This window comes from Pristiophorus japonicus, unplaced genomic scaffold (assembly GCF_044704955.1).
Source record: "Pristiophorus japonicus isolate sPriJap1 unplaced genomic scaffold, sPriJap1.hap1 HAP1_SCAFFOLD_800, whole genome shotgun sequence".
Classification (NCBI taxonomy): Eukaryota; Metazoa; Chordata; class Chondrichthyes; family Pristiophoridae; genus Pristiophorus; species Pristiophorus japonicus.
The window spans coordinates 25,375-50,241 of record NW_027254719.1 but is presented as its reverse complement, the minus strand read 5'-3'; the positions used below and the strand labels follow the sequence as shown (position 1 = coordinate 50,241).

The 24,867-nt window shown below is 55.7% G+C and overlaps 1 protein-coding gene across 1 annotated transcript in view; it reads right to left on the bottom strand.

Annotated features, from left to right (window-relative positions):
* The window catches only part of LOC139257122 (nitric oxide synthase 1-like), a 173,413-nt gene that overhangs the window by 124,736 nt on the left and 23,810 nt on the right, over positions 1 to 24,867 (bottom strand). Inside the window, exon 6 of the mRNA XM_070874390.1 lies at positions 2,618 to 2,719. Within this exon, the coding sequence (XP_070730491.1) occupies positions 2,618 to 2,719 (102 nt within the window). The remainder of the gene's footprint in view (positions 1 to 2,617; positions 2,720 to 24,867) is intronic.

Below are 24,867 nucleotides of genomic sequence, written 5' to 3'. Positions count from 1 at the left end.
ACTCCAAATGATAGCTTATTAAATTGATACAGGCCTGGATGAGTATTTATAGTCAAACATGACTTGGACTCCTCATCTAGTTCAAGCTGTAAGTAGGCATTCGTAAGATCCAGTATTGAGAAGATCTGACCACCTATCAGTGTTGTGAACAAATCTTCTATATTCGGCAATGTATTGGGGACATTACCCTCTAGAACCTGGTTTACGGTTACTTTATAATCACCACACAATCTTACCTTACCATCGGACTTAGGTACAACAATGGGTGTAGCCCAATTACACCGATCTATCTTACAAATAATGTTCTCAATCTCTAGTCTTTTGAGTTCTTGCTCAACTTTCTCCTTGAGTGCATATGGTACGGAATGTGGCTTGTAGTAAACCGGTCTAGCCTCCTTCTGTACCCTGATACTCACCTTGAAGCCTTGGATCGGACTGCCTGTTTCGCAGAATACCTTTGGATACTTCTTGATAACCTCATCCGTTGATGAAAATCTCGCTTCCACACAGAAAATCTCACTCCAATCCAGCTTCAGTGAGCTCAACCAATTTCTTCCTAGTAAGGCAGACTTGTCTCCTTTCACTACTATTAGAGGCAAGGTCTGAAATTGATCCTTGTATTTCACCGGTACAGTGATACGACCTACTACAGGAATTTTCTTTCCCGCGTAGCCTCGCAGCTCTATCTTAGATTTCTCCAGTTGGAAATCACGCAATTTGTCGAGGTACAGCGACTCCGGTACTACACCCATGGATGCACCCGTGTCGATTTCCATTGGTATCTTGAATCCCGCAACAGCTATTTGGATTTTGATACTTTTGAATCGCTGTCCATTAACCTCGTGCTCCTGATGACTTGAAACTCTAACATCTCCTCGTCCTGTTGTTGTTCTTTCATGCTATGTAGTCTCTGGGGATTTCTACTCATAGCTTTGAATGCTGATTTACCCTTCAGTCGGCATGCCTCCGCAAGATGCCCAGTCTTTCTGCAGAAGAAACACTCTGCCTTCACGTATGGACAACTTTGAGCAATGTGTTGTCCCAGGCACCTACAGCATGAGTTCAACACTCTGCTAGAATTTCCAGTTTCTGAGACTTTGGGCCCCCACCATCTTTTACTTTGAACCTGCAGGTGATTTATTTCGGTTGACTGATGACCGTGATTATTATTTAATTCTCGGGAATATTGTTCGGCCATGCCCATCGACCTCGCTGTCTGACAAGCAATCTCAAAAGTCAAGTCATCCGTCATCAATAACTTCCTTCTGATTGCATAATTTTTCACCCCACAAACAAAACGATCCCGTAATGCTCGGTTTTGAAAGTTTCCAAAATTACAGTGCATCGATAGCTTTTTTAATGCTATGATGTAATCACTGATATTTCATCAGTCTTATGATTCCAAATCCCGGAACGATAGCTTTCAGCAATTTGTAATGGTTTGGGGTTATAGTGCTGCTCCAGCTTCGTTAAAATCTCTTTAAGCGTTGTGTCCTTTGGCTCGTCAGGCACAAGCAGATTTACAAGGGTTTCATTCAATGCCGGACCTGCTTCCAATAAGAAGATCGCTCTCTTACGTTCCAACGCAGCCCGGTTCTGGACTGCATTGTCTGGAACTTTGATTATGATATTTGCAGTGAAATACATTTCTATCCGATCCACATACGCTTTAAAACGTTCCCGGTCGTGTCTATATTCACCCAAATGTCCCATTACACCTGCGGGTGCTGCCATTTTTAATTTCTAGCTGTTCACACAGTGTGCCGTATTTTACCTCGGATATTGTAGCTTTTTCCAAAGACAGAAACTTCCAAAGTCTCTCTGTCGGCTGGCTGAATCCTTCACCAACAAAATTTAAGCTTTAAATCATCCGAAAAATTCCATCTCCTCGCCAAATGTGATATATTCACATCCACAGTGTGGAGCTACAAACATTACAAGCTTACAGACATTGCAAGTGGGTTGGGCCAGGAGATCCTGAGCACCAGTGGGCGGGGCCAGGAGATCCTGAGCACCAGTGGGAGGGGCCAGGAGATGCTGAGCACCAGTGGGAGGGGCCAGGAGATCCTGAGCACCAGTGGGAGGGGCCAGGAGATCCTGAGCACCAGTGGGAGGGGCCAGGAGATCCTGAGCACCAGTGGGAGGGGCCAGGAGATCCTGAGCACCAGTGGGAGGGGCCAGGAGATCCTGAGCACCAGTGGGAGGAGCCAAGAGATCCTGAGCACCAGGAGGAGGGGCCAGGAGATACTGAGCACCAGTGGGAGGGGCCAGGAGATCCTGAACACTAGGGGGAGGGGCCAGGAGATCTTGAGCACCAGGAGGAGGGGCCAGAAGATCCTGAACACCAGTGGGAGGGGCCAGGAGCCGCTGCAGGTCAGTGATAGATGGTGTCTCACGTTGTTTCGATTGGTTGGCTGGCACACAGCCCTCACCAGTGATCCAATCACTGAGCTTCGCGGTTTATCCCTTCTCCCCCCAACAGCCCGACACCAGTCCCGCCGGGAGACATGGCCCGACTCCGATCCCGAACCCTAACCATATCACGATCCCTGTCCCAATCCCAACCCTTTCCCAATCCCTAGCCCGATGCCGATACCTATCCTGATCCTGATCCTACCCGGTAGCTGTGAAGAACAGCAACAGTCATCTCCATCGCCGCCTTGTCCTTCCACAGTGATGAGATCCTCTGAGTATCCAGACCCATGCTCTCTGCGATTGGCTGGGAAGAGAAAGGGGAGACCTGAATAAACGGTGGGTTCGCAGAGTGAAGGCAAGATATGGGGGGTGGGTTTGGGGATATGGGGAGTGGGGAAATGGGGGGTGGGTTTGGAGATATGGGGGCTGAAGTTTTGGGGGCTGGAGTTATGGGGTATATGGGGGTTGGTTTGGGAATATGGGGGGTGGGGATCTGGGGTGGGCTGGGGATATGGGAGGGTAGGTTTGGAGATGTGGGGGTGGGTTTGGGGATGTGGGGGTAGATTTTGGGATTTGGGGGTGGATTTTGGGATTTGGGGGTGGGTATGCAGATATGGGGGTGCGTTTGGGGTTATGGGGTAGGTTTGGGGATATGGAGTGGGTTTGGGGATATGGGGGGTGGAGATATGGGGGTAAGGATATGGCGGGTGGGTTTGGGGATATGGGAAGTGGGTTTAAGGTTATGTGGGGTGGGGATATGGGGGGTGGGTTTGAGGATATGGGGAGTGGGTTTGGGATTATGGGGGGGTGTTTGGGGATATGCGGAGTGGGTTTGGGAATATGGGGTGTCGGGATATGGGGGCTGAAGTTATGGTGGCCGAAGTTATGGGGTATATGGGGCTTGGTTTGAGAATATGGGGGGTGGGGATATGGGGTGGGGCTGGGGATATGGGGGGGTGGGTTTGGGGATGTGGGGGTGGGTTTGGGGATGTGGGGGTGGGTTTGGGGATGTGGGGGTGGGTTTGGGGATGTGGGGTTGGGTTTGGGGATGTGGGGATGGGTTTGGGGATGTGGGGATGGGTTTGGGGATGTGGGGATGGGTTTGGGGATGTGGGGATGGGTTTGGGGATGTGGGGATGGGTTTGGGGATATGGGGATGGGTTTGGGGATATGGGGATGGGTTTGGGGATTATGGGGATGGGTTTGGGGATTATGGGGATGGGTTTGGGGATTATGGGGATGGGTTTGGGGATTATGGGGATGGGTTTGGGGATATGGGGATGGGTTTGGGGATATGGGGATGGGTTTGGGGATATGGGGATGGGTTTGGGGATATGGGGATGGGTTTGGGGATATGGGGATGGGTTTGGGGATATGGGGATGGGTTTGGGGATATGGGGATGGGTTTGGGGATATGGGGATGGGTTTGGGGATATGGGGATGGGTTTGGGGATGTGGGGGTGGGTTTGGGGATGTGGGGGTGGGTTTGGGGATGTGGGGGTGGGTTTGGGGATGTGGGGGTGGGTTTGTGGATGTGGGGGTGGGTTTGGGGATGTGGGGGGATTTGGGGGTGGGTGTGCGGATATGAGGGTTTGGGGTTATGGGGTGGATCTGGGGATATGGGGTGGGTTTGGGGATATGGGGACTGGAGTTATGGGGGTCAGGATATGGCCAGTGGGTTTGGGGATATGGGGGGTGGGGATCTGAAGGGTGTTTGGGGATATGCGGAGTGGGTTTGGGGATATGGGGTGTCGGGATAAGGGACGGAGTTATGGGGATAGGGATATGGGGGTGGGTTTGGGGATATGGGGGGTGGGTTTGGGGATATGTGCGTGGGTTTAGGGATATGGGGAGTGGGTTTGGGAATATGGGGAGTGGGTTTGGGGATATGGGGAGTGGGTTTGGGATTATGGGGTGGGTTTGGGGTTATGGGGATGGGTTTGGGGATATTGGGGTGGGTTTGGGGATATTGGGGTGGGTTTGGGGATATTGGGAGTGAGTTTGGGCTTATGGGGGATGGGTTTAGGGATATGGGGGTGCATTTGGGGATATGGGGGCTGGGTTTGGGGATTTGGGAAGTGGGTTTGGGGATATGGGGGGTGGGTTTGGGGATTTGGGGAGTGGGTTTGGGGATATGGGGGTGGGTTTGGGGATATGGAGGGGTGGGTTTGCGGATATGGGGGTGGTTTTGCAGATATGGGGTGGATTTGGGGATATTGGGATATGGGGGTGTGTTTGGGGATATGGGGTGAGTTTGGGGATATGGGGAGTGGGTTTGGGGATATGGCAGTGGGTTTGGGGATATGGCAGTGGGTTTGGGGATATGGGGTGGATATGGGGTGGGTTTGGGCATATGGGGTGGGTTTGGGGATACGGGGTGGGTTTGGAGATATGGGGTGGATATGGGGATATGGGGTGGGTTTGGGCAGATGGGGTGGGTTTGGGCAGATGGGGTGGGTTTGGGCATATGGGGTGGGTTTGGGGATATGGGGTGGGTTTGGGGATATGGGGTGGGTTTGGGGATATGGGGTGTGTTTGGGGATATGGGGTGTGTTTGGGGATATGGGGTGTGGGTTTGGGGATATGGGGTGTGGGTTTGGGGATATGGAGGTGGGTTTGGGGATATGGGGGTAGGTTTGGGGATATGGGGGTGGGTTTGGGGATATGGGGGTGGGTTTGGGGATATGGGGGTGGGTTTGGGGATATGGGGGTGGGTTTGGGGATATGGGGGTGGGTTTGGGGATATGGGGGTGGGTTTGGGGATATGGGGGGTGGGTTTGGGGATATGGGGGTGGGTTTGGGGATATGGGGGTGGGTTTGGGGATATGGGGGTGGGTTTGGGGATATGGGGGTGGGTTTGGGGATATGGGGGTGGGTTTGGGGATATGGGGGTGGGTTTGGGGATATGGGGGTGGGTTTGGGGATATGGGGGTGGGTTTGGGGATATGGGGGTGGGTTTGGGGATATGGGGGTGGGTTTGGGGATATGGGGGTGGGTTTGGGGATGTGGGGGTGGGTTTGGGGATATGGGGGTGGGTTTGGGGATATGGGGGTGGGTTTGGGGATATGGGGGTGGGTTTGGGGATATGGGGGTGGGTTTGGGGATATGGGGGTGGGTTTGGGGATATGGGGGTGGGTTTGGGGATATGGGGGTGGGTTTGGGGATATGGGGGTGGGTTTGGGGATATGGGGGTGGGTTTGGGGATATGGGGGTGGGTTTGGGGATATGGGGGTGGGTTTGGGGATATGGGGGTGGGTTTGGGGATATGGGGTGGATTTGGGGATATGGGGGTGGGTTTGGGGATATGGGGGTGGGTTTGGGGATATGGGGGTGGGTTTGGGGATATGGGGGTGGGTTTGGGGATATGGAGGGGTGGGTTTGCGGATATGGGGGTGGTTTTGCAGATATGGGGTGGATTTGGGGATATTGGGATATGGGGGTGTGTTTGGGGATATGGGGTGAGTTTGGGGATATGGGGAGTGGGTTTGGGGATATGGCAGTGGGTTTGGGGATATGGCAGTGGGTTTGGGGATATGGGGTGGATATGGGGTGGGTTTGGGCATATGGGGTGGGTTTGGGGATATGGGGTGTGTTTGGGGATATGGGGTGTGGGTTTGGGGATATGGGGTGTGGGTTTGGGGATATGGAGGTGGGTTTGGGGATATGGGGGTAGGTTTGGGGATATGGGGGTGGGTTTGGGGATATGGGGGTGGGTTTGGGGATATGGGGGTGGGTTTGGGGATATGGGGGTGGGTTTGGGGATATGGGGGTGGGTTTGGGGATATGGGGGTGGGTTTGGGGATATGGGGGTGGGTTTGGGGATATGGGGGTGGGTTTGGGGATATGGGGGGTGGGTTTGGGGATATGGGGGTGGGTTTGGGGATATGGGGGTGGGTTTGGGGATATGGGGGTGGGTTTGGGGATATGGGGGTGGGTTTGGGGATATGGGGGTGGGTTTGGGGATATGGGGGTGGGTTTGGGGATATGGGGGTGGGTTTGGGGATATGGGGGTGGGTTTGGGGATATGGGGGTGGGTTTGGGGATATGGGGGTGGGTTTGGGGATATGGGGGTGGGTTTGGGGATATGGGGGTGGGTTTGGGGATATGGGGGTGGGTTTGGGGATATGGGGGTGGGTTTGGGGATGTGGGGGTGGGTTTGGGGATATGGGGGTGGGTTTGGGGATATGGGGGTGGGTTTGGGGATATGGGGGTGGGTTTGGGGATATGGGGGTGGGTTTGGGGATATGGGGGTGGGTTTGGGGATATGGGGGTGGGTTTGGGGATATGGGGGTGGGTTTGGGGATATGGGGGTGGGTTTGGGGATATGGGGGTGGGTTTGGGGATATGGGGGTGGGTTTGGGGATATGGGGGTGGGTTTGGGGATATGGGGTGGATTTTGGGGATATGGGGTGGATTTGGGGATATTGGGATATGGGGGTGTGTTTGGGGATATGGGGTGAGTTTGGGGATATGGGGAGTGGGTTTGGGGATATGGCAGTGGGTTTGGGGATATGGCAGTGGGTTTGGGGATATGGGGTGGATATGGGGTGGGTTTGGGCATATGGGGTGGGTTTGGGGATACGGGGTGGGTTTGGAGATATGGGGTGGATATGGGGATATGGGGTGGGTTTGGGCAGATGGGGTGGGTTTGGGCAGATGGGGTGGGTTTGGGCATATGGGGTGGGTTTGGGGATATGGGGTGGGTTTGGGGATATGGGGTGGGTTTGGGGATATGGGGTGTGTTTGGGGATATGGGGTGTGTTTGGGGATATGGGGTGTGGGTTTGGGGATATGGGGTGTGGGTTTGGGGATATGGAGGTGGGTTTGGGGATATGGGGGTAGGTTTGGGGATATGGGGGTGGGTTTGGGGATATGGGGGTGGGTTTGGGGATATGGGGGTGGGTTTGGGGATATGGGGGTGGGTTTGGGGATATGGGGGTGGGTTTGGGGATATGGGGAGTGGGGATATGGGGGTTGAGTTTGGGGATATGGGGGCTGGGTTTGGGGATTTGGGGAGTGGGATTGGGCATATGGGGTGGATTTGGAGATCTGGGGTGGATATGGGGTGGGTTTGGGGATATGGGGTGTGTTTGGAGATATGGGGTGGATATGGGGATGTGGTGTGGGTTTGGGATATGGGATGGGTTTGGGGATATGGGGATGGGTTTGGGGATATGGGGGTTGGGTTTGGGGATATGGGGGTTGGGTTTGGGGATATGGGGGTGGGTTTGGAGATATGGGGGTGGGTTTGGGGATGTGGGGGTGGGTTTGGGGATGTGGGGGTGGGTTTGGGGATGTGGGGGTGGGTTTGGGGATGTGGGGGTGGGTTTGGGGATGTGGGGGTGGGTTTGGGGATGTGGGGGTGGGTTTGGGGATGTGGGGGTGGGTTTGGTGATGTGGGGGTGGGTTTGGGGATGTGGGGGTGGGTTTGGGGATGTGGGGGTGGGTTTGGGGATGTGGGGGTGGGTTTGGGGATGTGGGGGTGGGTTTGGGGATGTGGGGGTGGTTTTGGGGATATGGGGGTGGGTTTGGGGATATGGGGGTGGGTTTGGGGATATGGGGGTGGGTTTGGGGATATGGGGGTGGGTTTGGGGATATGGGGGTGGGTTTGGGGATATGGGGGTGGGTTTGGGGATATGGGGTTGGGTTTGGGGATATGGGGGTGGGTTTGGGGATATGGGGGTGGGTCTGGGGATATGGGGGTGGGTCTGGGGATATGGGGGTGGGTCTGGGGATATGGGGGTGGGTCTGGGGATATGGGGGTGGGTCTGGGGATATGGGGGTGGGTCTGGGGATATGGGGGTGGATCTGGGGTTATGGTGGTGGGTTTGGGGATATGGGGGTGGGTCTGGGGATATGGGGGTGGGTCTGGGGATATGGGGGTGGGTCTGGGGATATGGGGGTGGGTCTGGGGATATGGGGGTGGGTCTGGGGATATGGGGGTGGGTCTGGGGATATGGGGGTGGGTCTGGGGATATGGGGATGGGTTTGGGGATATGGGGTGTGGGTTTGGGGATATGGGGTGTGGGTTTGGGGATATGGGGTGTGGGTTTGGGGATGTGGGGGTGGGTTTGGGGATGTGGGGGTGGGTTTGGGGATGTGGGGGTGGGTTTGGGGATGTGGGGGTGGGTTTGGGGATGTGGGGGTGGGTTTGGGGATGTGGGGGTGGGTTTGGGGATGTGGGGGTGGGTTTGGGGATGTGGGGGTGGGTTTGGGGATGTGGGGGTGGGTTTGGGGATGTGGGGGTGTGTTTGGGGATGTGGGTGTGTGTTTGGGGATGTGGGGGTGTGTTTGGGGATGTGGGGGTGGGTTTGGGGATGTGGGGGTGGGTTTGGGGATGTGGGGGTGGGTTTGGGGATGTGGGGGTGGGTTTGGGGATATGGGGGTGGGTTTGGGGATATGGGGGTGGGTTTGGGGATATGGGGGTGGGTTTGGGGATATGGGGGTGGGTCTGGGGATATGGGGGTGGGTCTGGGGATATGGGGGTGGGTTTGGGGATATGGGGGTGGGTATGGGGATATGGGGGTGGGTATGGGGATATGGGGGTGGGTCTGGGGATTTGGGGGTGGGTCTGGGGATTTGGGGGTGGGTCTGGGGATATGGTGGTGGGTTTGGGGATATGGGCGTGGGTTTGGGGATATGGGGGTGTGTTTGGGGATATGGGGGTGTGTTTGGGGATATGGGGGTGTGTTTGGGGATATGGGGGTGGGTTTGGGGATATGGGGGTGGGTTTGGGGATATGGGGGTGGGTTTGGGGATATGGGGGTGGGTTTGGGGATATGGGGGTGGGTTTGGGGATATGGGGGTGGGTTTGGGGATATGGGGGTGGGTTTGGGGATATGGGGGTGGGTTTGGGGATATGGGGGTGGGTTTGGGGATATGGGGGTGGGTTTGGGGATGTGGGGGTGGGTTTGGGGATGTGGGGGTGGGTTTTGGGATGTTGGGGTGGGTTTGGGGACGTGGCGGTGGGTTTGGGGATGTGGGGGTGGGTTTGGGGATGTGGGGGTGGGTTTGGGGATGAGGGGGTGGGTTTGGGGATGTGGGGGTGGGTTTGGGGATGTGGGGGTAGGTTTGGGGATGTGGGGGTGGGTTTGGGGATATGGGGGTGGGTTTGGGGATATGGGGGTGGGTTTGGGGATATGGGGGTGGGTTTGGGGATATGGGGGTGGGTTTGGGGATATGGGGGTGGGTTTGGGGATATGGGGGTGGGTTTGGGGATATGGGGGTGGGTTTGGGGATATGGGGGTGGGTTTCGGGATATGGGGGTGGGTTTGGGGATATGGGGGTGGGTTTGGGGATATGTGGGTGGGTCTGGGGATATGGGGGTGGGTCTGGGGATATGGGGGTGGGTCTGGGGATTTGGGGGTGGGTTTGGGGATATGGGGGTGGGTTTGGGGATATGGGGATGGGTTTGGGGATATGGGGGTGGGTTTGGGGATATGGGGGTGTGGGGATATGGGGGTGTGTTTGGGGATATGGGGGTGGGTTTGGGGATATGGGGGTGGGTTTGGGGATATGGGGGTGGGTTTGGGGATATGGGGGTGGGTTTGGGGATATGGGGGTGCGTTTGGGGATATGGGGGTGGGTTTGGGGATATGGGGGTGGGTTTGGGGATATGGGGGTGGGTTTGGGGATATGGGGGTGGGTTGGGGATATGGGGGTGGGTTGGGGATATGGGGGTGGGTTTGGGGATATGGGGGTGGGTTTGGGGATATGGGGGTGGGTTTGGGGATATTGGGAGTGAGTTTGGGCTTATGGGGGATGGGTTTAGGGATATGGGGGTGGGTTTGGGGATATGGAGGGGTGGGTTTGCGGATATGGGGGTGAGTTTGCGGATATGGGGTGGGTTTGGGGATATGGGGGTGGGTTTGGGGATATGGAGTGAGTTTGGGGATATGGGAAGTGGGTTTGGGGATATGGGGAGTGGGTTTGGGGATATGGGGAGTGGGTTTGGGGATATGGGCAGTGGGTTTCGGGATATGGGGTGGATTTGGAGATATGGGGTGGATATGGGGTGGGTTTGGGCATGTGGGGTGGGTTTGGGGATATGGGGTGGGTTTGGAGATATGGGGTGGATATGGGGTGGGTTTGGGGATATGGGATGTGTTTGGGGATATGGAGGTGGGATTGGGGATATGGGGGTGGGTTTGGGGATATTGGGTGGGTCTGGGGATATTGGGTGGGTCTGGGGATATTGGGTGGGTCTGGGGATATTGGGTGGGTCTGGCGATATGGGGTGGTCTGTCGATATGCGGAGGGGTTTGGCGATATGGGGATGGGTTTGGGGATGTGGGGGGTGGGTTTGGGGATATGGGGGGTGGGTTTGGGGATATGGGGGTGGGTTTGGGGATATGGGGGTGGGTTTGGGGATATGGGGGTGGGTTTGTGGATATGGGGGTGGGTTTGGGGATATGGGGTGTGGGTTTGGGGATATGGGGTGTGGGTTTGGGGATATGGGGGTGGGTTTGGGGATATGGGGGTGGGTTTGGGGATATGGGGGTGGGTTTGGGGATATGGGGGTGGGTTTGGGGATATGGGGGTGGGTTTGGGGATATGGGGGTGGGTTTGGGGATATGGGGGTGGGTTTGGGGATATGGGGGTGGGTTTGGGGATATGGGGGTGGGTTTGGGGATATGGGGGTGGGTTTGGGGATATGGGGGTGGGTTTGGGGATATGGGGGTGGGTTTACATAGAAACATAGAAACATAGAAAATAGGTGCAGGAGTAGGCCATTCAATGAGTTCATGGCTGAACATTCAACTTCAGTACCCCATTCCTGCTTTCTCGCCATTCCCCTTGATCCCCCTAGTAGTAAGGACCTCATCTAACTCCTTTTTGAATATATTTAGTTAATTGGCCTCAACAACTTTCTGTGGTAGAGAATTCCACAGGTTCACCACTCTCTGGGTGAAGAAGTTCCTCCGCATCTCGGTCCTAAATGGCTTACCCCTTATCCTTAGACTGTGACCTCTGGTTCTGGACTTCCCCAACATTGGGAACATTCTTCCTGCATCTAACCTGTCTAACCCCGTCAGAATTTTAAACGTTTCTATGAGGTCCCCTCTCATTCTTCTGAACTCCAGTGATTACAAGCCCAGTTGATCCAGTCTTTCTTGATAGGTCAGTCCCGCCATCCCGGGAATCAGTCTGGTGAACCTTCGCTGCACTCCCTCAATAGCAAGAATGTCCTTCCTCAGGTTAGGAGACCAAAACTGTACACAATACTCCAGGTGTGGCCTCACCAATGCCCTGTACAACTGTAGCAACACCTCCCTGCCCCTGTACTCAAATCCCCTTGCTATGAAGGCCAACATGCCATTTGCTTTCTTAACCGCCTGCTGCACCTGCATGCCAACCTTCAATGATTGATGTACCATGACACCCAGGTCTCTTTGCACCTCCCCTTTTCCTAATCTGTCACCATTCAGATAATAGTCTGTCTCTCTGTTTTTACCACCAAAGTGGATAACCTCACATTTATCCACATTATACTTCATCTGCCATGCATTTGCCCACTCACCTAACCTATCCAAGTCGCTCTGCAGCCTCACAGCATCCTCCTCGCAGCTCACACTGCCACCCAACTTAGTGTCATCCGCAAATTTGGAGATACCACATTTAATCCCCTCATCTAAATCATTAATGTACAGTGTAAACAGCTGGGGCCCCAGCACAGAACCTTGCGGTACCCCACTGTCACTGCCTGCCATTCTGAAAAGTACCCATTTACTCCTACTCTTTGCTTCCTGTCTAACAACCAGTTCTCAATCCATGTCAGTACACTACCCCTAATCCCATGTGCTCTAACTTTGCACATCAATCTCTTGTGTGGGACCTTGTCGAACGCCTTCTGAAAGTCCAAATATACCACATCAACTGGTTCTCCCTTATCCACTCTACTGGAAACATCCTCAAAAAATTCCAGAAGATTTGTCAAGCATGATTTCCCTTTCACAAATCCATGCTGACTTGGACCTATCATGTCACCTCTTTCCAAATGCACTGCTATGACATCCTTAATAATTGATTCCATCATTTTACCCACTACCGATGTCAGGCTGACCGGTCTATAATTCCGTGTTTTCTCTCTCCCTCCTTTTTTAAAAAGTGGGGTTACATTGGCTACCCTCCACTCCATAGGAACTGATCCAGAGTCAATGGAATGTTGGAAAATGACAGTCAACGCATCCACTATTTCCAAGGCCACTTCCTTAAGTACTCTGGGATGCAGTCCATCAGGCCCTGGGGATTTATCGGCCTTCAATCCCATCAATTTCCCCAACACAATTTCCCGGCTAATAAGGATTTCCCTCAGTTCCTTCTCCTTACTAGACCCCCCGACCCCTTTTATAACCGGAAGGTTGTTCGTGTCCTCCTTCGTGAATACCGAACCAAAGTACTTGTTCAATTGGTCCGCCATTTCTTTGTTCCCCGTTATGACTTCCCCTGATTCTGACTGCAGGGGACCTACGTTTGTCTTTACTAACCTTTTTCTCTTTACATATCTATAGAAACTTTTGCAATCCGTCTTAATGTTCCCTGCAAGCTTCTTCTCATACTCCATTTTCCCTGCCCTAATCAATCCCTTTGTCCTCCTCTGCTGAGTTCTAAATTTCTCCCAGTCCCCAGGTTCGCTGCTATTTCTGGCCAATTTGTATGCCACTTCCTTGGCTTTAATACTATCCCTGATTTCCCTTGATAGCCACGGTTGAGCCACCTTCCCTTTTTTATTTTTATGCCAGACAGGAATGTACAATTGTTGTAGTTCATCCATGCGGTCTCTAAATGTCTGCCATTGCCCATCCACAGTCAACCCCTTAAGTATCATTTGCCAATCCATCCCAGCCAATTCACGCCTCATACCTTCAAAGTTAGCCTTCTTTAAGTTCTGGACCATGGGTTTGGGGATATGGGGTGAGTTTGGGGATATGGCAGTGGGTTTGGGGATATGGGGTGGATTTGGAGATATGGGGTGGATATGGGGTGGGTTTGGGCATATGGGGTGGGTTTGGGGATATGGGGTGGGTTTGGAGATATGGGGTGGATATGGGGATATGGGGTGGATATGGGGATATGGGGGTGGGTTTGGGGATATGGGGGTGGGTTTGGGGATATTGGGGTGGGTTTGGGGATATTGGGGTGGGTTTGGGGATATTGGGAGTGAGTTTGGGCTTATGGGGGATGGGTTTAGGGATATGGGGGTGCGTTTGGGGATATGGGGGCTGGGTTTGGGGATTTGGGGAGTGGGTTTGGGGATATGGGGGGTGGGTTTGGGGATATGAGGGGTGGGTTTGGGGATTTGGGGAGTGGGTTTGGGGATATGGGGGTGGGTTTGCGGATATGGGGGTGGGTTTGCGGATATGGGGGTGGGTTTGCGGATATGGGGTGGGTTTGGGGATATGGGGATATGGGGGTGGGTTTGGGGATATGGGGTGAGTTTGGGGATATGGGGAGTGGGTTTGGGGATATGGCAGTGGGTTTGGGGATATGGGGTGGATTTGGAGATATGGGATGGATATGGGGTGGGTTTGGGGATATGGGGTGGGTTTGGAGATATGGGGTGGATATGGGGTGGATATGGGGATATGGGGTGGGTTTGGGCATATGGGGTGGGTTTGGGGATATGGGGGTGGGTTTGGGGATATGGGGGTGGGTTTGGGGATATGGGGGTGGGTTTGGGGATATGGGGGTGGGTTTGGGGATATGGGGGTGGGTTTGGGGATATGGGGGTGGGTTTGGGGATATGGGGGTGGGTTTGGGGATATGGGGGTGGGTTTGGGGATATGGGGGTGGGTTTGGAGATATGGGGGTGGGTTTGGGGATATGGGGGTGGGTTTGGGGATATGGGGGTGGGTTTGGGGATATGGGGGTGGCTCTGGCGATATGGGGTGGTCTGTAGATATGGGGAGGGGTTATGTGGTGGGTTTGGCGATATGGGGTGGGTTTGGGGATATGGGGACTGGAGTTATGGGGCTAAGGATATGGCCAGTGGGTTTGGGGATATGCGGAGTGGGCTTGGGGTTATGGGGGGTGGGGATCTGAAGGGTGTTTGGGGATATGCGGAGCGGGTTTGGGGATATGGGGTGTCGGGATAAGGGGCGGAGTTATGGGTGTAGGGATATGGGGGGTGGGTTTGGGGATATGGGGGATGGGTTTGGGGATATGGGGAGTAGGTTTGGGGATATGGGGAGTAGGTTTGGGGATTTGGGGAGTGGGATTGGGCATATGGGGGTTGGGATTATGGGGTGTGGGTATGGGGATATGGGGGTGGGCTTGGGGTTATGGGGGATGGGTTTCGGGATATGGGGGTGCGTTTGGGGATATGGGGGCTGGGTTTCGGGATTTGGGGAGTGGGTTTGGGGATATGGCGGGTGGGTTTGGGGATATGAGGGGTGGGTTTGGGGATTTGGGGAGTGGGTTTGGGGATATGGGGGTGGGTTTGCGGATATGGAGGGGTGGGCTTGCGGATATGGGGGTGGGTTTGCGGATATGGGATGGGTTTGGGCATATGGGGATATGGGGGTGGGTTTGGGGATATGGGATGAGTTTGGGGATATGAGGGGCGGGTTTGGGCATATGGGGGTTGGGTTTGGGGCATATGGGGAGTGGGTTTGGGGATATGGCAGTGGGTTTGGGGATATGGGGTGGATTTGGAGATATGGGGTGGATATGGGGTGGGTTTGGGGATATGGGGTGGATATGGGGATATGGGGTGGGTTTGGGGATATGGGGGTGGGTTTGGGGATATGGGGGTGGGTTTGGGGATATGGGGGTGGGTATATGGTGGGTTTGGGGATATGGGGTGGATATGGGGATATGGGGTGGGTTTGGGGATATGGGGGTGGGTTTGGGGATATGGGGGTGGGTTTGGGGATATGGGGGTGGGTTTGGGGATATGGGGGTGGGTTTGGGGATATGGGGGTGGGTTTGGGGATATGGGGGTGGGTTTGGGGATATGGGGGTGGGTTTGGGGATATGGGGGTGGGTTTGGGGATATGGGGTGGGTTTGGGGATATGGGGGTGGGTTTGGGGATATGGGGGTGGGTTTGGGGATAAGGGGGTGGGTTTGGGGATATGGGGGTGGGTTTGGGGATATGGGGGTGGGTTTGGGGATATGGGGGTGGGTTTGGGGATATGGGGGTGGGTTTGGGTATAAGGGGGTGGGTTTGGGGATATGGGGGTGGGTTTGGGGATATGGGGTGTGGGTTTGGGGATATGGGGTGTGGGTTTGGGGATATGGGGTGTGGGTTTGGGGATATCGGGGTGGGTTTGGGGATATGGGGGTGCGTTTGGGGATATGGGGGTGCGTTTGGGGATATGGGGGTGGGTTTGGGGATATGGGGGTGGGTTTGGGGATATGGGGGTGGGTTTGGGGATATGGGGGTGGGTTTGGGGATATGGGTGTGGGTTTGGGGATATGGGGGTGGGTTTGGGGATATGGGGGTGGGTTTGGGGATATGAGGGTGGGTTTGGGGATATGGGGGTGGGTTTTGGGATATGGGGGTGTGTTTGGGGATATGGGGGTGGGTTTGGGGATATGGGGGTGGGTTTGTGGATATGGGGGTGGGTTTGGGGATATGGGGGTGGGTTTGGGGATATGGGGGTGGGTTTGGGGATATGGGGGTGGGTTTTGGGGATATGAAGGGTGGGTTTGTGGATATGGGGGGTGGGTTTGGGGATATGGGGGGTGGGTTTGGGGATATGGGGGGTGGGTTTGGGGATATGGGGGGTGGGTTTGGGGATATGGGGGTGGGTTTGGGGAATTGGGGGGTGGGTTTGGGGATATGGGGGGTGGGTTTTGGGATATGGGGGGTGGGTTTGGGGATATGGACGGTGGGTTTGGGGATATGGGGGTGGGTTTGGGGATATGGGGGGTGGGTTTGGGGATATGGGGGGTGGGTTTGGGGATATGGGGGTGGGTTTGGGGATATGGGGGTGGGTTTGGGGATATGGGGGTGGGTTTGGGGATATGGGGGGTGGGTTTGGGGATATGGGGGTGGGTTTGGGGATATGGGGGTGGGTTTGGGGATATGGGGGTGGGTTTGGGGATATGGGGGTGGGTTTGGGGATATGGGGGTGGGTTTGGGTATAAGGGGGTGGGTTTGGGGATATGGGGGTGGGTTTGGGGATATGGGGTGTGGGTTTGGGGATATGGGGTGTGGGTTTGGGGATATGGGGTGTGGTTTGGGGATATCGGGTTGGGTTTGGGGATATGGGGGTGCGTGGGGGTGCGTTTGGGGATATGGGGGTGGGTTTGGGGATATGGGGGTGGGTTTGGGGATATGGGGGTGGGTTTGGGGATATGGGGGTGGGTTTGGGGATATGGGGGTGGGTTTGGGGATATGGGGGTGGGTTTGGGGATATGGGGGTGGGTTTGGGGATATGGGTGTGGGTTTGGGGATATGGGGGTGGGTTTGGGGATATGGGGGTGGGTTTGGGGATATGAGGGTGGGTTTGGGGATATGGGGGTGGGATTTGGGATATGGGGGTGTGTTTGGGGATATGGGGGTGGGTTTGGGGATATGGGGGTGGGTTTGTGGATATGGGGGTGGGTTTGGGGATATGGGGGTGGGTTTGGGGATATGGGGGTGGGTTTGGGGATATGGGGGTGGGTTTTGGGGATATGAAGGGTGGGTTTGTGGATATGGGGGGTGGGTTTGGGGATATGGGGGGTGGGTTTGGGGATATGGGGGTGGGTTTGGGGATATGGGGGTGGGTTTGGGGAATTGGGGGGTGGGTTTGGGGATATGGGGGGTGGGTTTTGGGATATGGGGGGTGGGTTTGGGGATATGGACGGTGGGTTTGGGGATATGGGGGTGGGTTTGGGGATATGGGGGGTGTGTTTGGGGATATGGGGGGTGGGTTTGGGGATATGGGGGTGGGTTTGGGGATATGGGGGTGGGTTTGGGGATATGGGGGTGGGTTTGGGGATATGGGGGGTGGGTTTGGGGATAAAGGGAGAGGGTTTGGGGATTGGGTTTGGGCATTAGGGGAGTGGGTTTGGGGATATGGGGAGTGGGTTTGGGGATATGGGGAGTGGGTTTGGGGATATGGGGAGTGGGTTTGGTGTTATGGGGATGGGGATTGGGAGGTGTGTGGGATATGGGGAGTGGGTTTGGGGATATGGGGAGTGGGTTTGGGGATTTGGGGAGTGGGTTTGGGGATATGGGGAGTGGGTTTGGGGATATGGGGAGTGGGTTTGGGGATATGGGGATATGGGGAGTGGGTTTGGGGATATGGGGGTGGGTTTGGGGATATGGGGGTGGGTTTGGGGATATGGGGAGTGGGTTTGGGGATATAGGGAGTAGGTTTGGGGATATGGGGAATGGGTTTGGGTATATGGGGAGTGGGTTTGGGATTATGCGGAGTGGGTTTGGGATTATGGGGAGTGGGTTTGGGATTATGGGGAGTGGGTTTGGGATTATGGGGAGTGGGTTTGGGGATGTGGGGGGTGGGTTTGGGGATATGGGGGGTGGATTTGAGGATGTGGTGGTGGGTTTGGGGTTATGGCAGTGGGCTTTGGGGATATGAAGGGTGGGTTTGGGGATATAGGGGTGGGGATATGGGGGGAGTTTTGGGGTAGGGCTATGGGGGGTGGGTTTGTGGAGATAGTAGGGGGTGGGTTTCGGGATATGGGGAGTGGGGATATGGGGAGTGGGGATATGGGGGTTGAGTTTGGGGATATGGGGAGTGGGTTTGGGGATATGGGGGTGGGCTTGGGGATATGGGGTGTGGGTTTTGGGATATGGGGTGTGGGTTTGGGAATATGGCGGATGGGTTTGGGGATATGGGGTGATAGTTTGGGGATATGGGGAGTGGGTTTGGGGATATGGGGAGTGGGTTTGGGGATATGTGGGTGGGTTTGGGGATATGAGGGTGGGTTTGGGGATATGAGGGTGGGTTTGGGGATATGAGGGTGGGTTTGGGGATATGAGGGTGGGTTTGGGGATATGAGGGTGGGTTTGGGGATATGAGGGTGGGTTTGGGGATATGAGGGTGGTTTGGGGATATGAGGGTGGGTTTGGGGATATGAGGGTGGGTTTGGGGATATGAGGGTGGGTTTGGGGATATGAGGGTGGGTTTGGGGATATGAGGGTGGGTTTGGGGATATGAGGGTGGGTTTGGGGATATGAGGGTGGGTTTGGGGATATGAGGGTGGGTTTGGGGATATGTGGGTGGATTTGAGGATATGGGGGTGAGTTTGAGGATATGGGGGTGAGTTTGAGGATATGGGGGTGAGTTTGAGGATATGGGGGTGAGTTTGAGGATATGGGGGTGAGTTTGAGGATATGGGGGTGAGTTTGAGGATATGGGGGTGGGTTTGGGGATATGGGGTGTGGGTTTGGGGATATGGGGTGTGGGTTTGGGGATATGGGGTGTGGGTTTGGGGATATCGGGGTGGGGGGATATCGGGGTGGGTTTGGGGGATATGGGGGTGCGTTTGGGGATATGGGGGTGCGTTTGGGGATATGGGGGTGCGTTTGGGGATATGGGGTGGGTTTGGGGATATGGGGGTGGGTTTGGGGATATGGGGGTGGGTTTGGGGATATGGGTGTGGGTTTGGGGATATGGGGGTGGGTTTGGGGATATGGGGGTGGGTTTGGGGATATGGGGGTGGGTTTGGGGATATGGGGGTGGGTTTGGGGATATGAGTGTGGGTTTGGGGATATGGGGGTGGGATTGGGGATATGGGGGTGGGTTTGGGGATATGGGGGGTGGGTTTGGGGATAAAGGGAGAGGGTTTGGGGATTGGGTTTGGGGATTAGGGGAGTGGGTTTGGGGATATGGGGAGTGGGTTTGGGGATATGGGGAGTGGGTTTGGGATATGGGGAGTGGGTTTGGGGATATGGGGAGTGGGGTTTGGGGATATGGGGAGTGGGTTTGGGGATTTGGGGAGTGGGTTTGGGGATTTGGGGAGTGGGTTTGGGGATTTGGGGAGTGGGTTTGGGGATATGGGGAGTGGGTTTGGGGATATGGGGAGTGGGTTGGGGATATGGGGATATGGGGAGTGGGTTTGGGGATATGGGGGTGGGTTTGGGGATATGGGTGTGGGTTTGGGGATATGGGGGTGGGTTTGGGGATATGGGGGTGGGTTTGGGGATATGGGGGTGGGTTTGGGGATATGGGGGTGGGTTTGGGGATATGGGGGTGGGTTTGGGGATATGAGGGTGGGTTTGGGGATATGGGGGTGGGTTTGGGGATATGGGGGTCGTTTTGGGATATGGGGGTGGGTTTGGGGATATGGGGGTGTGTTTGGGGATATGGGGGTGGGTTTGGGGATATGGGGGTGGGTTTGGGGATATGGGGGTGGGTTTGGGGATATGGGGGTGGGTTTGGGGATATGGGGGTGGGTTTGGGGATATGGGGGTGGGTTTGGGGATATGGGGGTGGGTTTGGGGATATGGGGGTGGGTTTGGGGATATGGGGGTGGGTTTGGGGATATGGGGGGTGGGTTTGGGGATATGGGGGGTGGGTTTGGGGATATGGGGGGTGGGTTTGGGGATATGGGGGGTGGGTTTGGGGATATGGGGGGTGGGTTTGGGGATATGGGGGGTGGGTTTGGGGATATGGGGGGTGGGTTTGGGGATATGGGGGGTGGGGGGTGGGTTTGGGGATATGGGGGGTGGGTTTGGGGATATGGGGGGTGGGTTTGGGGATATGGAGGTGGGTTTGGGGATATGGGGGAGGGTTTGGGGATATGGGGGGGTGGGTTTGGAGATATGGGGGGTGGGTTTGGGGATATGGGGGTGGGTTTGGGGATATGGGGGGTGGGTTTGGGGATAAAGGGAGAGGGTTTGGGGATTGGGTTTGGGGATTAGGGGAGTGGGTTTGGGGATATGGGGAGTGGGTTTGGGGATATGGGGAGTGGGTTTGGGGATATGGGGGTGGGTTTGTGGATATGGGGGTGGGTTTTGGGGATATGAAGGGTTGGTTTGTGGATATGGGGGGTGGGTTTGGGGATATGGGGGGTGGGTTTGGGGATATGGGGGGTGGGTTTGGGGATATGGGGGTGGGTTTGGGGATATGGGGGGTGGGTTTGGGGATATGGGGGGTGGGTTTGGGGATATGGGGGGTGGGTTTGGGGATATGGGGGGTGGGTTTGTGGATATGGGGGGTGGGTTTGGGGATATGGGGGGTGGGTTTGGGGATATGGGGGGTGGGTTTGGGGATATGGGGGGTGGGTTTGGGGATATGGGGGGTGGGGGTTGGGTTTGGGGATATGGGGGGTGGGTTTGGGGATATGGGGGGTGGGTTTGGGGATATGGAGGTGGGTTTGGGGATATGGGGGAGGGTTTGGGGATATGGGGGGGTGGGTTTGGAGATATGGGGGGTGGGTTTGGGGATATGGGGGTGGGTTTGGGGATATGGGGGGTGGGTTTGGGGATAAAGGGAGAGGGTTTGGGGATTGGGTTTGGGGATTAGGGGAGTGGGTTTGGGGATATGGGGAGTGGGTTTGGGGATATGGGGAGTGGGTTTGGGGATATGGGGAGTGGGTTTGGGGATATGGGGAGTGGGTTTGGGGATTTGGGGAGTGGGTTTGGGGATATGGGGAGTGGGTTTGGGGATATGGGGAGTGGGTTTGGGGATATGGGGATATGGGGAGTCGGTTTGGGGATATGGGGGTGGGTTTGGGGATATGGGGAGTGGGTTTGGGGATATGGGGAGTAGGTTTGGGGATATGGGGAGTAGGTTTGGGGATATGGGGAGTAGGTTTGGGGATATGGGGAGTAGGTTTGGGGATATGGGGAATTGGTTTGGGTATATGGGGAGTGGGTTTGGGATTATGGGGAGTGGGTTTGGGATTATGGGGAGTGGGTTTGGGATTATGGGGAGTGGGTTTGGGATTATGGGGAGTGGGTTTGGGGATGTGGGGAGTGGGTTTGGGGATGTGGGGGGTGGGTTTGGGGATATGGGGGGTGGTTTTGAGGATGTGGTGGTGGGTTTGGGGTTATGGCAGTGGGCTTTGGGGATATGAAGGGTGGGTTTGGGGATATGGGGGTGGGGATATGGGGAGTGGGGATATGGGGGTTGAGTTTGGTGATATGGGGAGTGGGTTTGGGGATATGGGGGTGGGCTTGGGGATATGGGGTGTGGGTTTTGGGATATGGGGTGTGGGTTTGGGAATATGGCGGGTGGGTTTGGGGATATGGGGTGATAGTTTGGGGATATGGGGAGTGGGTTTGGGGATATGAGGGTGGGTTTGGGGATATGAGGGTGGGTTTGGGGATATGAGGGTGGGTTTGGGGATATGAGGGTGGGTTTGGGGATATGAGGGTGGGTTTGGGGATATGAGGGTGGGTTTGGGGATATGAGGGTGGGTTTGGGGATATGAGGGTGGGTTTGGGGATATGAGGGTGGGTTTGGGGATATGAGGGTGGGTTTGGGGATATGAGGGTGGGTTTGGGGATATGAGGGTGGGTTTGGGGATATGAGGGTGGGTTTGGGGATATGAGGGTGGGTTTGGGGATATGAGGGTGGGTTTGGGGATATGAGGGTGGGTTTGGGGATATGAGGGTGGGTTTGGGGATATGAGGGTGGGTTTGGGGATATGTGGGTGGGTTTGAGGATATGGGGGTGAGTTTGAGGATATGGGGGTGAGTTTGAGGATATGGGGGTGAGTTTGAGGATATGGGGGTGAGTTTGAGGATATGGGGGTGAGTTTGAGGATATGGGGGTGAGTTTGAGGATATGGGGGTGAGTTTGAGGATATGGGGGTGACTTTGAGGATATGGGCGTGAGTTTGAGGATATGGGGGTGACTTTGAGGATATGGGGGTGAGTTTGAGGATATGGGAGTGAGTTTGAGGATATGGGGGTGAGTTTGAGGATATGGGGGTGAGTTTGAGGATATGGGGGTGAGTTTGAGGATATGGGGGTGAGTTTGAGGATATGGGGGTGAGTTTGAGGATATGGGGGTGAGTTTGAGGATATGGGGGTGAGTTTGAGGATATGGGGGTGAGCTTGAGGATATGGGGGTGAGTTTGAGGATATGGGGGTGAGTTTGAGGATATTGGGAGTGAGTTTGGGCTTATGGGGGTGGGTTTGGGGATATGGGGGTGGGATTGGGGATATTGGGAGTGAGTTTGGGCTTATGGGGGATGGGTCTAGGGATATGGGGGATGGGTTTAGGGATATGGGGGTGGGTTTGGGGATATGGAGGGGTGGGTTTGCGGATATGGGGGTGGGTTTGGGGATATGGGGGTGGGTTTGGGGATATGGGGGTGGGTTTGGGGATAAGGGGGTGGGTTTGGGGATATGGGGGTGGGTTTGGGGATATGGGGTGTGGGTTTGGGGATATGGGGTGTGGGTTTGGGGATATGGGGGTGGGTTTGCGGATATGGAGGGGTGGGCTTGCGGATATGGGGGTGGGTTTGCGGATAAGGGGGTGGGTTTGGGGATATGGGGGTGGGTTTGGGGATATGGGGTGTGGGTTTGGGGATATGGGGTGTGGGTTTGGGGATATGGGGTGTGGGTTTGGGGATATGGGGTGTGGGTTTGGGGATATCGGGGTGGGTTTGGGGATATGGGGGTGGGTTTGGGCATATGGGGATATGGGGGTGGGTTTGGGGATATGGGGTGAGTTTGGGGATATGAGGGGCGGGTTTGGGCATATGGGGGTTGGGTTTGGGGCATATGGGGGTTGGGTTTGGGGATATGGGGAGTGGGTTTGGGGATATGGCAGTGGGTTTGGGGATATGGGGTGGATTTGGAGATATGGGGTGGATATGGGGTGGGTTTGGGGATATGGGGTGGATATGGGGATATGGGGTGGGTTTGGGCATATGGGGTGGGTTTGGGGATATGGGGGTGGGTTTGGGGATATGGGGGTGGGTTTGGGGATATGGGGGTGGGTTTGGGGATATGGGGGTGGGTTTGGGGATATGGGGGTGGGTTTGGGGATATGGGGGTGGGTTTGGGGATATGGGGGTGGGTTTGGGGATATGGGGGTGGGTTTGGTGATATGGGGGTGGGTTTGGGGATAAGGGGGTGGCTTTGGGGATATGGGGGTGGGTTTGGGGATATGGGGGTGGGTTTGGGGATATGGGGGTGGGTTTGTGGATATGGGGGTGGGTTTGGGGATATGGGGGTGGGTTTGGGGATATGGGGGTGGGTTTGGGGATATGGGGGTGGGTTTGGGGATAAGGGGGTGGGTTTGGGGATATGGGGGTGGGTTTGGGGATATGGGGTGTGGGTTTGGGGATATGGGGTGTGGGTTTGGGGATATGGGGTGTGGGTTTGGGGATATGGGGTGTGGGTTTGGGGATATCGGGGTGGGTTTGGGGATATGGGGGTGCGTTTTGGGATATGGGGGTGCGTTTGGGGATATGGGGGTGCGTTTGGGGATATGGGGGTGCGTTTGGGGATATGGGGGTGCGTTTGGGGATATGGGGGTGCGTTTGGGGATATGGGGGTGCGTTTGGGGATATGGGGGTGGGTTTGGGGATATGGGGGTGGGTTTGGGGATATGGGGGTGGGTTTGGGGATATGGGTGTGGGTTTGGGGATATGGGGGTGGGTTTGGGGATATGGGGGTGGGTTTGGGGATATGGGGGTGGGTTTGGGGATATGGGGGTGAGTTTGGGGATATGGGGGTGGGTTTGGGGATATGAGGGTGGGTTTGGGGATATGGGGGTGGGTTTTGGGATATGGGGGTGGGTTTGGGGATATGGGGGTGGGTTTGGGGATATGGGGGTGGGTTTGGCGATATGGGGGTGGGTTTGGGGATATGGGGGTGGGTTTAGGGATATGGGGGTGGGTTTGGGGATATGGGGGTGGGTTTGGGGATATGGGGGTGGGTTTGGGGATATGGGTGTGGGTTTGGGGATATGGGTGTGGGTTTGGGGATATGGGGGTGGGTTTGGGGATATGGGGGTGGGTTTGGGGATATGGGGGTGGGTTTGGGGATATGGGGGTGGGTTTGGGGATATGGGGGTGGGTTTGTGGATATGGGGTGGATTTTGGGGATATGAAGGGTTGGTTTGTGGATATGGGGGGTGGGTTTGGGGATATGGGGGGTGGGTTTGGGGATATGGGGGGTGGGTTTGGGGATATGGGGGTGGGTTTGGGGATATGGGGGGTGGGTTTGGGGATATGGGGGGTGGGTTTGGGGATATGGGGGGTGGGTTTGGGGATATGGGTGGTGGGTTTGGGGATATGGGGGGTGGGTTTGGGGATATGGGGGGTGGGTTTGGGGATATGGGGGGTGGGTTTGGGGATATGGGGGGTGGGTTTGGGGATATGGGGGGTGGGTTTGGGGATATGGGGGTGGGTTTGGGGATATGGGGGGTGGGTTTGGGGATATGGGGGGTGGGTTTGGGGATATGGGGGTGGGTTTGGGGATATGGGGGTGGGTTTGGGGATAAAGTGAGAGGGTTTGGGGATTGGGTTTGGGGATATGGGGAGTGGGTATGGGGAGTGGGTTTGGGGATATGGGGAGTGGGTTTGGGGATATG